Below are 17,057 nucleotides of genomic sequence, written 5' to 3'. Positions count from 1 at the left end.
ACAGCTCAGCTAAATCGCCGGCCCCTAACAGGTATTCTATCATACATGACTGTCAAAAATTCACATGTGTGAGGTCCTCGGTTCAACCCTGAGCACCTCCCCCATACATATTATATATGTATATACCAAAAACATTCTACTTTTATGAGGGCTCCCAAACAGGAAAGATTAAATAGTGGATGGGGACACATAAAACCATTAGCAAGGGCACCATAAAGAGAAAATTCAGGACAGCAGTTACCTTTGGAATGCAGAGATGGTGATGCAATTCCAATGGGGACATGGTTAGGCTCAAAGACACAGGTAATACTTTATTCCTTAAGCTGAGGTGGTAAATTCTTAGGCATTCAACTTCAACAGTTTAGTTTATATAATTGTCTAATGCAGCTTTTAAGCTGCATTAACCCAAAAAACAAAAATGCAATTTTTTTATTAGTATAGTACTGGAGATTAAAAAAACAAAAACTAGGGGCTTCATGCTAAGCTACACCCCTCTCTTGAGACAGGGTCTTGTTAAGTTACCAAGTTGCCCAGGCTGGGGTGCACTTGGTAGAACTTTTTACTCCGTGTTTTTTCTTCATAGTAACCATCACCTGTGTTTTACTAGAAAGTCACTTGCAGTAGTGATGGAGCTTTTACTATCTTGCTCACTGTTTCACCCCCGGTGTCTCAGAAATAACAGTAGGGCAGACTGTCAAGAGGATGAACACATACACAGTCAGGCCTCACTAAACTCCAGGCAGGTTCTGAGAAGTGTGCCACTAGGCAGTTTTGTCCTTCTGTGAACATTATGGAGTGTTCTGTCACACAGTAAGATGGCAGTGACATTGCTACATGACAGATCCTATGGGACCAACACGACATTCGTAGTCTTTCTGTAGCCATGACTGTACTTACCACCGACTCCCCAAGAATCCAGACTCTAGTGAAGAATCACGAATTAAATACACCAGATAGTTTCACTGGAAGCCCAGACTAAAACCGTATGGAGGCTAACGAGGGCCAGAGTGGTTCGATGAAAAGGAGCACGGATCTATCATGCCATGAACACAGGCTAGGCACTGTGCCACGCAGAGAGCAAGCAGAGCGCTTGTGAGGGCCTTGTGAAGGTCAGGCGAAGCCTGCGGGTGGTGAGGAGGGGAGCTACTTGTTCTTCAGAAGCTGCCCTGGGACTTTACACTCTGTCAGCCTGTTTTAAGTCAGGTTACCTGCGAAACGGGGCAGCCTCCGAGGTCCCCTTGGCACTCCCGAGATCACTCAGGTAAGCTTCTACCCCTTCAGGGAGGAGCTGAAGAAACAGGCCCCAAAGTTGCTAAAGCACAGAGCTACAAACCGCAGCCTCCACGTCCCCGACTCAGGCTCCAAGCTGGGCTGGAACCTAGAGGCTTGCACTTGATAGCAGGGGCTCCACCGCCCGGCCATATCCCTAACTCCCAATACATCCGCGCTTCTAGCTCTCTTCCCTGTCCCCCACAATCGTACAGGCACTGTGGTGCCCCTGCCCGCATGCCTCTGCTTTGACGTGGCATCTTGGGTCAGCCCTGAGCCCATTTCCCCAACACCTCAACGTGTGCCTCAACCTACACATTGGGCTGTCCAGAGGAGGAAGGACTCGGACTTGTCAGGAGGGGAGTAGGTTTTAGAAAACAATGATCCCGAGATCGAAGGCAGCGCTTCAAACCTTGTCCTATTTCTGTTTCCTTGGCCCCCCTCACCCGCCCCAACACACGCATGTTTTTTTTCCAAGCTGAAAAGAGGTCGTGGTCCCTTTAAGACCCGCCCCTCCCTCCCCCAAAACTTCCCAGTGTCTGCTCTCTTTTCGATCCCGGACGGCCGGCTAGGCTCGCCGCCGAGCTGGTAGGGTACCAGGGCGAGGGGTCGGGGCGGGGCGCGAGGGGACAGGCGGGAGGTGCCACCCGCGCCGGGTGCCACTGTCGCGTGGAAGAGTGGGGAAGGTGCGGCGCGAGCGCGGAACGCGGGGCACAGGGGACACTGCCGCGAAGTCACCGCCGCCGAGGGTGCGCCGGCCCGGCCCGGCCCGGCCCGGCCCAGCCGCGTTCCGTCCGCGCGCGCCGGCGCGAGGGGCGTCGGGCCGGGCGCGGGGGCGGGGCGGGCCCTCTCCCCTCCCCCATGGCATGCCTCTGACGTCGGGCCCCGGCGACCCCGCACTTCCGTGCGAGCCACCAGCGCCCCGCCCTGCCCGCTGCATGCGTCACGTGGTCCAGACGATCTTGAAGCAACGCAGAGCCGGACTAGGTCCTCAGGGCCTTCGGGACTGCACGTAGCGTGACTAGAGTTGCGTAGGGTGTGACAGAGATTGACCCTCTCGGACTTTTATTTCCCCAAGCCCGCACTGCCTCATCCTTTGGATGCCTGTGACCCCAGCTTAAAATTGGTTTCCGCACGGTCCCTTATTTCGGGAACCCCACTTTCGGCAGGGAAAAAGGGCTCCGGGTTACTTTTGGGGAGTGTTCGGGCTCTGTATGCTAGGCAAGCGCTCTGCCACCAGGCCTCTTACGCAGGGAATGTGGGGTATAGTGGATTGAGCTACATCCCCAGAACTTTTTTTTGAGACAGGGTCTTGCTAAATTGCTCAAGCTGGACTGGAACTTGGAATCCTGCCTCAGCCTCAGTGGCTGGGGTTACAGATGTGCGGCACCGCGCTGGCTTTAGAGTCCCTAAGTGTAATGTCGTATTTGCCGGGAGGCAGCCCTATAGTGTCACACTCCTTCCATGGGGATTCTGGTCGGCCACCCCCTCCTTAACTTGCAGAAACCGTGACGTCCCGCCTCCTTAGTTCGGGTCTCTGATCTTTGCTGGAGCCCCCGAGAACGCATTTTCGGAGCGCATCCGGTGCCGGCCCTGCGCTCCTTAGGCACGCTGGACCTGAAGGCCCAGGGTGGTCAAGGGTGTCACGTGACCGCTGCCCCTGAGTTCTGAGGGCAACTGGGGGTCGGGTGGGTACTAGGGACATTTGAACTGTAACTGATGAAGAGCCCTTAGCTCCTGCAGGAGGGACAGACAGTTTTCCTGGTGGGCCAAGAGGTGCACGAAAAGTCGCCCTCTTGTGAAAACTGAATTGTTATGGCGGAAATGAGGCGCAGAGGATAAAATGACGCTAGCGAACCGGCCGTCTTGAAACGTAGTTGGCGCCAGCGAGTAATTTCGTCCTGAGTCACCTTCAGGGTAGAAAGTCCTGTGGCCGTGGATAGCTTAGAGGTAGAGAGGAACTGGGTGTAATGATAAGGACACAGCTCCTCCCGGGGACTGTTCTCTGCTGAGTTGTACACTTCCGGCGCCGCAAACAGCTGGTACCCTACCTACTCCTTAGCCCATTCCTTAATAAGTCGCCCCCCCTCTAGAGGCCCTAAAAAGCACTTCGGCTCAGGCATCCCCGCTCAGCTTCTTTTCTGGAGTGTGCCAAAGAGCGCAGGGGTTCCCCTCTTCAGCCAATCAGAAACCATCAGTAGTCCTACCATCTGGCAAGGAGGTACTCTGTCCACTTTCCATTGACCAATCGGCTGGTGACGCAGAAGACTGGCAGCTGCAGTAACCACTGCAGAAACACAAAGGGGAAGTCCTTCCTTGTCTCCTAGCAGAGTGGCGCGGGAGGGTAGTCCTTATGGAGTAGTGATAAAACCAATGAAAGAGAGGGAGGCAGGGCTTCTCCACAGTAGGTTCTCCTGGGGAGGCTGGCTATCTCAGGAATTTGTCCTATCAAGTTGGAGTTTATTTTAAAGCGGCGGGATTGCTGAGGTGATTGGCAGAATGTATTCGCCTATCAAGAGTGTTTTAGACAAACGAGGGCGGGATCTCTTGCAGAACGGCAGAGACAGCACCCAACAGGCGCTCAAGGCGTGTGGCGGCTTCCCCTCCCCCCGCAAAGGGGTCAGTGGCTCCCCCTATCGGGTGGGGGCGGCGGGTGACGGGCGTGTCCCTCCCCCAATGAGAGGCGGGGGGAGGCGGGTTCTGCGCCGCCATGTCGCGGAGGCTGCTGCCCCGGGCGGAGAAGCGGCGTCGGCGGCTGGAGCAGAGGCAGCAGCCGGACGAGCAGCTGAGGCGGTCGGGAGCGATGGTGAAGATGGCGGCGGCGGGCGGCGGAGGCGGCGGTGGCCGCTATTACGGCGGCGGCAGTGAGGGCGGCCGGGCTCCTAAGCGGCTGAAGACTGACAACGCCGGCGACCAGCACGGAGGCGGTGGCGGCGGAGGAGCCGGGGCGGCGGGCGGCGGCGGCGGCGGGGTGAGGCCAGGGTTTTAGGCGCCGGGAAGGGAGGGTAATTTTCTTAGTTTGAAGGCATTTATTTTTGAGAGGCCGTTCTGCGCACGCGCCCAGACCTTCGCGCCTTTGACGGGAGTGGGGGAGGGGCAGGCGTTGGGCAAACGGCGGGGTTTGCGCGAGGACAGGCGTTTGCGCGTGCGCGCAACCTGGCGCGGGGGATTGAGGGGGCGGAGGTAGTTGCTCGCGCTGCGGCCTTCGCAGTGCGCAGGCGCCGCGGGCTGGGGTGTGGGGGCCGGGCGTGAGGCCGGGACAGTTTTTTTTTTCTTTATCGGTTTCCTCCAAGGCCCCATGCGCAGGCGCGCCTCTCTTTGCAGGCCTCGTGGGCGGCTGAGAGGACCCTTCTAGGGCGGGTCGTTGTCCTTGCGGAGTTTAACATTGGGTCCCGTCACAGTTGAGTCTCAGCTTGACACCAGAAATTTGTTTCATGAGAATATTTACTCCATTTTTCTGGACATTAGAAAGGACGATTTAAGCCCTTGAGGAATTAACAGAGGTGTTGAGCTTTCACAGTTTGCTTAAATTTTTCGGAAGGTTTGATAATCAAATACTCTAGTCGTGTGTTCATTTAGGGCTGTTTCGGCCTGTGTCTTCCACTCCGAAGAGAACAATTTTTGGTCTGGCTCAGGCCTCATCCCCTTAAAGTTCTTAAAATTCCGCGCCTTCGGCCTCCTCCAGGGTCGGGTTTAGCAGCTATAGCTTAGTAGAATAAAGGAAGCCCTTTCTTTGCCCCACATGATTTAAAAGACATTAACTGAATTCCCTTTTCTTTATAAGGTTGGAGACTATTAGGTTTTCCTCACTTGCAGAGGAGTAAGATAAAGAAGTAGCTATATTGTCTAAAATCACATAGCTGGTGTGGGACAAGGCTGTGATTTGAACGCAGTTGTGGAACTCCAACCTCAGAGTTGGTAACCAGCAGGAAAAATGTGCCTCCTTGGCTCATGTGGTTCATTACTGAAATAGAATTGAATTCTGCCTCTTTCATCGGATTTACTCAGTGAGTCTCTGAGAAAGGAAGTTGTGCCTGATCCTAGGAAAGATGGAGAAAGTGCTTTACTTTTCAGTTCCAGAAGCTTCTTGGCTGCGACGAGTCTTCCTTGAGAGGCTGTCTTGATTCTTGGTAATAAGAGTTGTAGTTTCTGTTTTTTGTGGAAGAGCTTTCTTCCTTTCCTTTTACTTAAGATGACCTAATCGGTATTTCTCAAACACTTCGGTGGAAGACTAGAAAGAAAGGGTCAAGACTGTCTTGGCTTCCACCACTTCCACAGATCCAGGGACACACAGTTTTGCCCTGGCTGGACTTGAGAATACTGATGGGCAATAGTCTTACTTGGTTACATGATGGCTTGCTCAGAAAAAGGGCAAGGAATTTGGGGGTACATGCTCTTCTTCATGGGGCAGACAGCTGAGCCCTTCAATACCAGTGTGACCCTTCTCCAAGCCACATCTTCCCTTGATTGAGCAAGAAGAGACAAGTTCCTGGAGGAATATAAGATTTGAAACTTCCTTACTCTTCTCCATTCTGCTTTCAAGAAAAACTAACCAGTAGCAAAGTGGCCACCCACTTAGAGCCATTACTCGGCTTATCCATAAATCTGTGCAGCTGTCCCCTTCTGCCCTGTGCATCCTTCCTGAGTGATGCTTAACTCTTATCTGATTAGATCTCCAGTGTGCTGCCATCTTTATAGTAGAAAATTTGGTTTGTTTTTGTTTTCTTTCTCAGGAGAACTACGATGACCCCCACAAAACCCCTGCCTCCCCAGTTGTCCACATCAGGGGCCTGATTGATGGTGTGGTGGAAGCTGACCTAGTGGAGGCCTTACAGGAATTTGGACCTATCAGGTACTAGACTCAAACACAGGTCAGGGATTGAGTTGCCAAAGAAGCAGCTTGGTGTCTTTACATGGCACTAGTTTATGGTTTACCATTCTTGTCCAAGACTTAGACATTGATAATTTGACCAAGGCAAGATACCAACGCCAAGATACTTCACTCTTGGGTTGGCCTTGTTACTGCAAGTTCTGTGGTTTTTTTCTTTCTTTTCTGCCTCATATCTTTTTGTTAACATTCTTTTAATTCAGCAAATGTCATGTTGAAATCAGGCACAGTGGTAAACATCTATAATCTCAGCACTACGAAGGAGACTTAGGGAGGTCACCATGAGTTTCAGGGCACCCTGAACTACATAGTGAGACTCTGCCTCAAAAATAAAAAAGCAAATATTTGTTGCATATTTGGCATGCCCTAACTACTGGCCATACAAATATGAACAAAACTGTCCTGGGTTTTTTCTCCCTGAATGATTGGCTCTGTGATAAGTCCTAGGGTTTGTGGGAGGTATCTTACTAAACCTGGTGAGAGGTCAACAGTAGATCCTGGAGGAGGTAATGATTTCAGTAGATCCTGGAGGAGGTAATGATTTAACTATCTATGACTTGGGGTTCTGGTGTTGGGAAACCGTGACAAGGTTCTAGAGGAAGATACCTTCCTTTGTTTCCATTCCCCTGAGAGATTGAAACCTGTGTTCTCTCTACAGCTATGTGGTGGTGATGCCCAAGAAGAGACAAGCACTAGTAGAATTTGAAGATGTGTTGGGGGCTTGCAATGCAGTGAACTACGCAGCTGACAACCAGATCTACATTGCTGGTCACCCAGCTTTTGTCAATTACTCTACCAGCCAGAAGATTTCCCGCCCCGGGGACTCGGATGATTCCCGTAGCGTCAATAGTGTGCTTCTCTTTACCATTCTAAACCCCATCTATTCCATAACTACGGTGCGTGCCAGCAGGCATTTCTGTAGGCTCCTCTGCAATCTCCATTCCTTTCTTGTTCTTTAAGCCAGACTGACTTGCTGGGGCCCTGTCATTTTGCCTGTCTTTACTTTTACAGGATGTCCTCTACACTATCTGTAATCCTTGTGGCCCTGTTCAGAGAATCGTCATTTTCCGGAAGAATGGAGTCCAGGCCATGGTGGAATATCCTTTGTTGGGAAACAGGATTCTTTTTGGTGGGGACTCTTCATATGGCTTGATAATGGAATATTCTTTGAATTAGTATGCCATGCACCAAATTCCCTTAGAGAGCCTGCTGTCTGTCGGGGGAGTTGGAGAGATATATATCGTGACTGCATAAATCTTGAAAATAAAATGCTAAGTGCTGTAAGATACACAGAGAAAGGAGCATAAATGGGCCTGAGATAAGGGAACCTGAAGATCTGAGGACTGCACATTGGCTATAAGGGGAGAGGATTCTGTTAGGGTTGTTGGAGAAGGTCACTAGGACATCCTTGGCAGTGGTCTGACTTGAGTAGGGCACTACTGGTGGACTTTAAGATGCAATTTGACTGTTGTTTCCGAGATAGTTCACACTTTGAAGGTATTGTAAGAGAGGTCTAAGACAAGGTGGTTTTTGGCTTAGAACGGTGGCTGAGAATGTTGCTGCCATTTCTGTTGGTGACTGGCTGAGGCATCTCCACAGGGCAGCACTCTGGTTAATCTCTACATTTCTGATCTCTCACCTGGAGCTGTGAGTGGTGAGCTGGATTAAAATTGTATATCTACCAACTCAGGGTGCTGGCTTTGTCTTCACACCTTTTGGGAATGATTTAACAGACCTTCTCAAAGAGCTGCCACCACAGGACCTTCCTTAACCTCACTCACATTTGACTCTGTGCAAAGTGCCCAGCGAGCCAAGGCTTCGCTCAATGGGGCTGACATTTATTCTGGCTGTTGCACTCTGAAAATTGAATATGCAAAGGTAGGCCTGGGAGATGACTGCCCCTTGGCCAGCTTCCAGGTGAGATTGGGTATGGCCCATCTCAAGCTTTGTCTTACCCTTGCAGCCTACGCGCTTGAATGTGTTCAAGAATGATCAAGATACTTGGGACTACACAAATCCCAACCTCAGTGGACAAGGTAATCCTGCAGCCACTTTGTTCTAAACATATCTGCCTCGCCTCCACTCAGCTAGTGCACTTCATAAACCTGGGCTCAGGGTTATGTAATGCCATTGGGCTCCCTGTGGACATGGATGAGGGCATCAGGGTCGATATCTCTGATAAGATGGTGAATGAGGGGCCTCTGTGGGTCCTCCTGGTTGGGGCCTTCAGATGGTACAGAGGTTACAGTTGAGGCTGAGGCTTGGATGGGGTGGGGAGCAGGGCCTCGATGAAAATGAAGCAAAGGGGTTTAGCAACCAGGAGCAGCTCCCAAACATTTTGCTGCTTTCCTTGTAGTATCCTGCCAGAGTCACTGACTCTGTTTCCGCTGGGCCAGGAATGGTCCTGCTCTGCTGTGGAGAGGGGTCTGATTGTGGGAATGACAGATGGAGGAGGTGGTAAGGGCTCTTGAGCTCTTGCAGCAGAGTCTTTGAGCAAGTTGACCTTGTGGAGGTCAGATACTCCGGATCGGACCAGGGCAGATTTGCCTCGCCTCAGTTGTAGAGGGAACTCAACATCTCTGCAGGGGGCCCAAATGGACAACCCCCTGCCTAGTGTCTGTCAAGAATGGTTTGCCTTTGGTAGGCGGGAGAGGTGGAGGATTGCCTTTGAGAAACAGCAGCACTCCCTCTGAAAATCAGCAAGATCATCCATCTCTTGGTCTGATTCATCGGACTAGGCCATGGGCTGAGGGAGGCCATGGGCTGACATCGAAAGGCTCTGGGAGGCCGCAGGCCCCCACTCCTAGGCAGGCAGGTAGGCCTGTCTTGCTTGCCCTTGCAGCTGGGAAGAAGTGGTGGGGTGGGCTAGTCTCCCAGGACCCTCACGAGGGGGCCTGCAGGCCTGACTGCTCCCTCCAGAGGTCAGAGGCAAATTGGTCACCAAGTGAATATACCAGAGCGGGCAATGGCATTACATGACTGCTAACAGAAACATGGCAACCAACTATTTCTTCTCCAAGGAACATAAATAGAAGATGTGCAGACCGCCAGGGGCTAGTGGCAGGGGCTGGCTGTGCATTGGTTTTGATGCCTCTCAGCTTTGGCCACCTTGGCGCTGGGGCCAAAAAAAGAGGAGGGCTGATAAGGTGACCTGGAGTGAGGGCGGTGCTTCGCCACCCCCTCAGGAACCATACTTCAGCGGCTCTGCCTCTGCACATTGTTCACCAACACACAGGGTAGAAAACCACTAGTTCTTCCTGGAGAGAACAGAACATGCAGCCTCCACCACGTCCCCAGAAACAGCTGCAGACTTGAGCTCACTACATCAAGAACACCACACCGCGCTCCAAGGAACAACTACAAGCACAGAGACAGAGGCAGACAGAGACAAAGAGAAAGAGACGCAACATGGCAGCAGACACTGCTTTTTTACTAAACATTTTTAAAAAGGCAAAATGCAAGCAAACTTGAACCCGAGAATGTACACAGAAGTAGGAAACACAGAGAACAGAGCTCTCCCAGCCAGCCAGCGGTCCTCTTTTCGGAGAACGTTTCATAGACTGAAGTAGATTCCATGGGCCTCCAAGACAATAGGATCCTCTCTCCATTCCTCGCCATATGGGTTTTGTTTTTTAAGTCCTTTGGTTCGGGGAGGGCCTTCTTTTATCTTTTCAGTTTTGATATTTTTATTTTTTCTGCAGTCATCGGCTGCCAACATAATCTGCACCAACTGGAGATCAGAAAAAAAAAGCTTAAGCCACAACAACAAAAAAAAATCAGAAAACCAAAACAGACCTAAACCAGACAGCCAAACAGCTCAGAGGCACACAGTTACCTGCTGGCGGGTAACCAGGTGTGCTCCCAAGGCCAAAAGTGCGGGCATAGTGGGGCCACTGGCACACTTCATACCAGGAGACACGCACACGGAGCGCTACACAGCCAGAAGCACCGCATTGCAGCACATAATGTGAGGAGGTGACAACATGGAGGGACACTACCCACTTCATACACCTTTATTTCCACTTTTCTGATATCTTCTGAGGACAGCACATCTGTGAGCCACTTTTGTTTTAATCAGAACATTGACTTTTAAAACGATTCTTTAAAGAAATTGTATCGGATGTGTGCTGTAACTTGTATTTATGACTGTAAAACCATGTGATGCAGGGTCGCAGTGTATGTTTGATGGGACGCCATCTTTCAGAACTGTGCTAACTCACTGTTGAAGCGTCCAATGGTAAGAGAAAAATACAGATTTGTTTTTTGTGACAAATGGACATTGTACTCTGTACTTCTGCTGTAAGTAGCCCTTTTCCTATGTAATGACCGAAGCTGGAAAATAAAACCCAGACTGGGTGGCAGGAAAGGGCAATGGTTTTAAGGTCTGGGTTTTGGAGTCAGCCAGACCTGAGTTCAAATCCTGACTCCGCCACTAACTTGTTTTGTGGCATTGGGCCAAAATATTTTTAACTACTCAATTAATATTTAACCGTTCAGTTTTCTCATTTGTAAAGTGGGGCTAAAATGTTAGTACCTACCTCATAGGGTTGTTGTGAGGAATCAAGGAAGCTGTGATGTCTGTAAAGCGCTTATCCAGTGTCTGTCACGTAAGCGCTAAATTAATGGCAGTGGTTATGACTGCATCTGGGGCTGGGAGTGGGGACCTGCGCCATTGTTGGGTTGAAAATGTTGATGCCTTGTACATGACTGCTGATTTGGAATGTTTCTGCTATTGCCTTGCTCATCAGCTCCTGCAGTCCACCTCCTTGGGCTGGATGTGTCTGGGGGAGGGTGACTGGGCCCAGGATTGAGAATGAAGGCACCTAGAGAGCAGTAGGCTCTAGAGTACCCAGAACCCTGGGGGTTTAGGGACCAAATTAATCTTTCCTTCTGCCCTTTTATTTCCTGTTATTAAACTTTTCTCCCTTCATTGGGACTTCACAAATCTGCTTTTAACCCTCATCATACGTTCGCTCCATGGCAGCTTATAGTTGTCCCTGAGGGGCTGAAAGCTGGACTTACTCACTTGGGCCAGGGCAGGAGAGCAAGGGAGCATGGAACCTGGCCTCATCCTTCACAGGGAAGGGAATGCAGCCCCTGCATGGGATAAGAGGCAAGGTTGGCTGCAGGCTGGAGGCCTGGGCTTCATGCCCACCCAGGTCAGGTCCTGGGAAAGGATTCCCTAGTAGTCCTTGTAAGAAAAGGGCTTGTGGGCTGGGGATTTCACTCAGTGGCATAAACTCCTGCCTGGCCAATCGCAAAGTTGTGAGTTGGATCCCTGGTACTAGAAAAAAAAGAAAGGGCTTGTAGGGAAGCTTAAGAATGCTGAGCAACTTTGGGATTTACCTCTAGTCAGGAGAGAGATGTCTCCTTTTTTTAAGTTCAACTTTTTTTAACACTTTTTTTCTGCCTACAGGTGACCCTGGCAGTAACCCCAACAAACGCCAGAGGCAGCCCCCTCTTCTGGGAGATCACCCCGCAGAATATGGTGAGGGCAGGGGGTTCCCCTCCGTGGACTCCCGTGGCTCATGTGCCCCTGCCCGCCGCCCGCCGCGCAAATTCTCACCCGTCCTCCCTCTCTTTCCTTCCCACCCCCCAGGAGGGCCCCATGGTGGGTACCACAGCCATTACCATGATGAGGGCTACGGGCCCCCCCCACCTCACTACGAAGGGAGAAGGATGGGCCCACCTGTGGGGGGTCACCGTCGGGGCCCAAGCCGCTACGGCCCCCAGTATGGGCACCCCCCACCCCCTCCCCCACCACCCGAGTATGGCCCCCACGCCGACAGCCCTGTGCTCATGGTCTATGGCTTGGATCAGTCTAAGATGAACTGTGATCGAGTCTTCAATGTCTTCTGCTTGTATGGCAATGTGGAAAAGGTGAGCTTCTGCTGGGTCAGTGGCTTTCCTTATAGACTGAGCAGGTCCAGGGGAGGCCCTGAGCCTCTTTATTTGCCAGCAGCAGGGCGGGAAGAGCCAGCCAGCAGGAGTGGATGACTGGGGAGCTCATACAGCCCATAGCACACAAGTTTTGTTTTTTTTCCCCACAGTGTTTGGTTGTGTTGTTTTAATTTCAAGTTACCGTTGTTAAATTAGGATATTATTGTTTAATAGTACCGGAACATAGCAGTACATAAATGTAGAGATATAAAAACTTGTTTGTTATATAAAATTCATTCTATAAGGATATCTTCTGAAAAGCTGAGACGATCTAGCAGAGTGCCTTAGTGCAATCACTGTGGGACACTTGGGCTAGCTGGTGACTGTCTCCTGAGACAGGTGGTATTTTCCTTATATCAAACCCATCCAGTCTCGAAGTCTGTACAGCATATCCTGGGATGGCCCATTGATAGCAGTTAATACATGCAAAATGTTCTTGTATACCAAGTCGTGTTAAAAATGTTTCACAAGTAATGACTTGTTTCATTTTCACAATAGTGCTTAATGAGAAACGAAGGGTAGAGGTTATGAAACTTGGTCAGATTTCCATACCTTTTCTGTGAACAAATGAGTGGTGCTAGATAGCCAGGCTTCAGAGTCTGTGTACCTCTTTCTCACAGAATTAGTGCTAGGGCTGTGGCTTGGGTAGAGCACTTGCTGTCTGTGCGTGCCACCCAGAGTCCTGTTCCAGGTACTTCAAGCCCACACAGAATATTCTGCACACTTGACTGGCCATGTAACAGACAAAACCACTGATAAAAATAATGTTTTCTCCTTTCGCACAGATTTCTGTTTTGCATCATTAAATGTCCCATTTGCAGTCATGCCCTACAATTAACAAAGCACTGCTGGGCTCCACTGCCCACCTTGTGTACTTGGGTGGGCCGGGCCTTTTCTACTAGTCTTTACTCCCCATGTACAAGTGAGAAGGGAAGCTCAGAGCCAGAAGAGTTACTGCTATGACTAACAAAAGGGCAGAAGAAGGCCCTGGCTGTTGGATACTGCTGACCCCTGCGGTTGCTTTCCCCAAGGTGAAGTTCATGAAAAGCAAGCCGGGGGCTGCTATGGTGGAGATGGCTGATGGCTATGCTGTGGACCGGGCTATTACTCATCTGAACAACAACTTTATGTTTGGGCAGAAGATGAATGTCTGGTAGGTGGTGTTGCCCCAGGCAAGAGTTTTGGAGGGCTGGGTAAGAAAGATGAAAGGATTGTGGACCCTAAAGAGAAACACGGTGAGCCTGAGGTGCTTACTCAGGTTGAAGCAAGGTGTGATATTCTCTGCAGTTCTTCACCACTCGGAGCCCTCCCTTCTGCTGCGAAGCAGTGTTAACACAGGCACATAGGCTAATGGATGGGGCCAGCAGTGTTTTTGCCAGGGAGATTCAGTGGAGGGCTTGGGGTCTGACAGTGTTTCCCCTTTCTTTCCTCTTACATAAGTGTCTCTAAGCAGCCAGCCATCATGCCTGGTCAGTCATACGGGCTAGAAGATGGCTCTTGCAGTTACAAAGACTTCAGTGAGTCAAGGAACAATCGGTTCTCCACCCCAGAGCAGGCTGCCAAGAACCGCATCCAGCACCCTAGCAATGTGCTACACTTCTTCAATGCCCCCCTGGAGGTGACTGAGGAGAACTTCTTCGAGGTGAGTGCATGGTCTCACATCACAACCGTGGGATTTTGCCACATCAGTTGAGCTGCTGCTTTGCCAGGCCCTGGAATGAATGCTGGGTACACTCTGCCAGGGATCCTTCCCTGTTTGCGGTGATAATAGTGGATGAGAGTAGTGCCATGCTTTTAACAGCAGAGTTCACCGTATGCTTTGCACTGTTAAGCTGAAACAGCTGCTGGTTTGCTGGAAGGTTTCTTGGCTGGTGATCAGAGTACAGTCTTAGTGCAGCCATGTTGTCAGGGCCTCCAGGTACTTTAGTAGCTTGGGAAGGTGGAGCCCTGGGAAGCAGGGTGAGGGAAGTAAGGCACCTGGCAAGAGAAGAGGTCAGACTGGGCACTGGTTTGGCCTCAGGTGTTGCTTCAGTTGAGCAAACATTTGTAATGTCAAACACTTTCCTAGTCCTTTGTGTTTCTACCCTTTTATGCCCAGGATACCTTAAAGGGTGTGATTAAAACCTAGAAGAAACCCTTGCCCCAGAAAGTTTCTAGCACTTAGTCCTACAAGGCCTGGTCTACTGGAGTGCTCCCCCATGTTCTTGTTTCTGCAAATTCCTTCACAGTCTTATTATTACAGATCTGTGATGAGCTGGGAGTGAAGCGACCAACTTCTGTGAAAGTATTCTCAGGCAAAAGTGAGTCGGGTGTCCTGCCTTCCTCTTGTTTTCTTGGTTCTCTGTGGCTAGCTGCCTGGGCTGCCTAAAACATATGTTTTCTCATCAGGTGAGCGCAGCTCTTCTGGGCTGCTGGAGTGGGAATCCAAGAGTGATGCCCTGGAGACTTTGGGCTTCCTGAACCATTACCAGATGAAGAACCCAAGTGAGTATTTGTGTGTCCTGTAGTCATTCCCCTGGTAGCCCAGTGGGTTGGCTGGCATCAGTCAAGAGCCATCCTTCCTGCCCTTGAAGTAGGACCCAAGAGATTTCATCCCTGTCCCTGACAGGTGGGTGGGATCTGGTCGCCAGGAGAGCAGCCTGATGATACTCCTCCTGGGAAGGCCAGCCTAGCTGTTTGCTGCTACCCACTTGGGAGCTGCTTGAGCTTGCCTTCCAAGGAGCTGGCATTCTTGCGTCAAGAGATTGGTGCACAATCCAGAAAGGGTTGGAAGCTGGAAGCTGAAGTTAAAGCTGCCTACTCACTTGCTCAGCCAGGCCTACAGCTCTAGGTAGCTAAGGAGGCCAAAATTTGCTCCTCTGGGGGTGTGAGGAAGAAAAGGGAGCGGACCTAGTATGCAGGGCTCATAAGGTTTCAGGTTGCATGATGACAAGTTAGACCCAGGCAGGTGAACTACAGAAAACAGGAAGCGGGTGCAAAATGAGAAGATCTGGCTGAGAGAGCCTCATTAGAAGGCCCCAGTCAGATTCCTGTCTTTTCCTTTGCAGATGGCCCATACCCTTACACTCTGAAGTTGTGCTTCTCCACTGCTCAGCATGCCTCCTAATCAGGGGCCCAGGAAGAGCCACCTAAGCAGGAAAACGGTTCTCTTTTGTTTTCGCCATTGGGGTTTCTTTGTTTTTTCTTTTTGCAAAAGTTCTTGTATTCCTTTTTTTAATGCTAGTTAGTAGAGGCTTAACCATAATGGAAATGCTGGAAGTCTGGAGGGGTGGGAGAGGGGAACTGATATCTCCCAAGATTAACCTTCACTTTTTAAAAATTATTGTACATGTGATTTTTTTTTTTCCTGTTCATACATTTGTGCTGCCTATGTATTCTTGGCACATTTCAATAAAATTGTTTGGAAAATAAACTTGGCAGTTGCTGGGGTTCCAAGGTATGTCTCCTTCCCTGTCTCCCACTCAAGTCTTTTGGTGCAGGCAGGCCACCGACCTGAGAGAAGCAGGCTGGCCTTCAGGCCAAATGATACTGGGGACGGAGGAGAAGATCCTGCCGGCCAGGTGGCATTCTTAGAGGGCCCTGCCCAAGCAAGCTCATTCTAGTAGGAGAGGTTTTAAAAAATAAGTGATAGGTGATGTGTGCCTGTACTCCACACACTACTCAGGAAGCTAAAGCAGGAGAAAACGTTGAGCCCAGAGAGTTCAAGGCCAGCCTGGACAACATTGCAAAACCACACGTTAAAAAAATGTTGATTGTCTTTATAAGATTGGAAAATGAAAGTCCTCACTGAGCTCCTTTAATCAATGGTTAATTTTTTGTGGTTCTTTTTTTTTCTCCTCCATAAGGAAGGTTGGGTTTTTCCCTTTGTGCTATACAGCATTTTGCATTAGATAAAATGCTTTCCTTATCTTTATCCCTGCAGAGTGTCTTGTGAGGGCGTGTCATCGTTTACTTAACCTGGTTCTGAAAATAATTTCTAGCTCTTGTCACTACAAACATTTCTGCAGTATTCATTATTTATACAAATTCTGTGAAATTGCTGTGTTGAAAGAAATACTTGGCAGCGTAAGATAAATGCTCACCACTTGATGTTACCCTGTGTGAACATGGCTCTAGCAGGGCAAAGGCTGAAAGGAATCTGGGTTAAGGGCCTTGCCATCCTTGAAGAATGAGGTGGCCCGCAGGGAAACGTGTCACAGATGTGTCATCTGGGGAGTTACGTACATCCACTGTACATCCACTTGAGAACCTGTGAGACTTTACCTGAAGTTTGTGGTCATAACATTGGAAACGTCTACTGCAGTAACATGATGTCATTCAAATAAACAAATTCATTTGCCAGGGAAAGTTTTACTTTTAAATCAACTTTTTTAAAAAAAGAAACAGTCCAAAGAATGGGGATAAAAGTGAATTTTACCAGTGCTCCTAGCTTCTAATATTACACCAAAGGATTACACTAAATCTTAAAAAGTTTTGCCTCACATCTTTTGATACTGTGTGGTGTTTCCCACTGCATGGAGAAAGACACAGTCCTCTGTGAATGGATAGTTGCTGGTGCTTTCAAAAGGGCCTCCTATTTAGCCTGCAGAAATAGATGGCAGACACATTAATAGGAAAGATTCCCTACAGTCCCACTGGCCCAGAGACATCTGTTCAAAGCCTTGGTGAACATCTCCCTAAGGAACCTACTTAAACAGTATTTGCTATGCTCTTGGGTAACTGTTTTTCCAAGGGGTTTTACTTGTTTGAGAACATGGACTTAGCTGGGCCCAGAGGTGCACGCCTGTAATCTCAGCCCTTTGGGAGACAAAAGATCACAAGCAAAAACTGTCTCAGAAAAGAAGGGGGCCTAGTATCAGAGCACTTGCTATGGGGGAGGGGGTTATGGGGTCCCCGGGGTTCAACCTCAGAATTTACAAAAAGAAGTTTAAAAAGCATCCTAGGGGCTGGGGATTTAGCT

The 17,057-nt window shown here is 49.9% G+C and overlaps 1 protein-coding gene across 6 annotated transcripts; it reads left to right on the top strand.

Moving 5' to 3' along the window:
• The first annotated feature begins 1,722 nt into the window (after positions 1-1,722).
• Positions 1,723-15,509, top strand: Hnrnpl (heterogeneous nuclear ribonucleoprotein L). Of its 6 annotated transcripts, none has more exons than XM_063252713.1 (13): positions 3,965-4,240; positions 6,006-6,121; positions 6,816-7,053; positions 7,169-7,256; positions 7,941-8,035; positions 8,121-8,193; positions 11,574-11,645; positions 11,757-12,037; positions 13,129-13,250; positions 13,538-13,739; positions 14,340-14,397; positions 14,486-14,581; positions 15,145-15,509. In XM_063252713.1, exons 1-13 carry the CDS (start codon positions 3,980-3,982, stop codon positions 15,201-15,203), a joined length of 1,761 nt encoding a protein of 586 aa, XP_063108783.1. In that variant the 5' UTR covers positions 3,965-3,979; the 3' UTR covers positions 15,204-15,509. The 6 variants fall into 6 exon arrangements, with proteins under 6 accessions (XP_063108782.1, XP_063108780.1, XP_063108779.1 ...); XM_063252711.1 differs by having other exon boundaries at positions 6,003-6,121; XM_063252712.1 differs by lacking the exon at positions 3,965-4,240 and adding an exon at positions 1,723-1,857 and having other exon boundaries at positions 6,003-6,121; positions 11,574-12,037.
• The last annotated feature ends 1,548 nt before the right edge of the window (positions 15,510-17,057 follow it).

This window comes from Cavia porcellus, unplaced genomic scaffold (assembly GCF_034190915.1).
Source record: "Cavia porcellus strain 051 isolate PalLab524CR breed Dunkin Hartley unplaced genomic scaffold, mCavPor4.1 scaffold_7, whole genome shotgun sequence".
NCBI classification, from domain to species: Eukaryota; Metazoa; Chordata; class Mammalia; order Rodentia; family Caviidae; genus Cavia; species Cavia porcellus.
Note: the sequence above shows the minus strand (reverse complement) of the source record. Positions and strands in the feature narration are given on the sequence as shown.

Bases quoted from the DNA above. Each gene is read 5' to 3' on its own strand.
- Hnrnpl (XM_063252708.1), top strand. From the start codon at position 3,980: ATGTCGCGGAGGCTGCTGCCCCGGGCGGAGAAGCGGCGTCGGCGGCTG. The intron at 8,036-8,120 runs GTAGGCCTGGGA...TTACCCTTGCAG, and splicing joins TGAAAATTGAATATGCAAAG to CCTACGCGCTTGAATGTGTT. The intron at 12,038-13,128 runs GTGAGCTTCTGC...GCTTTCCCCAAG, and splicing joins TGTATGGCAATGTGGAAAAG to GTGAAGTTCATGAAAAGCAA.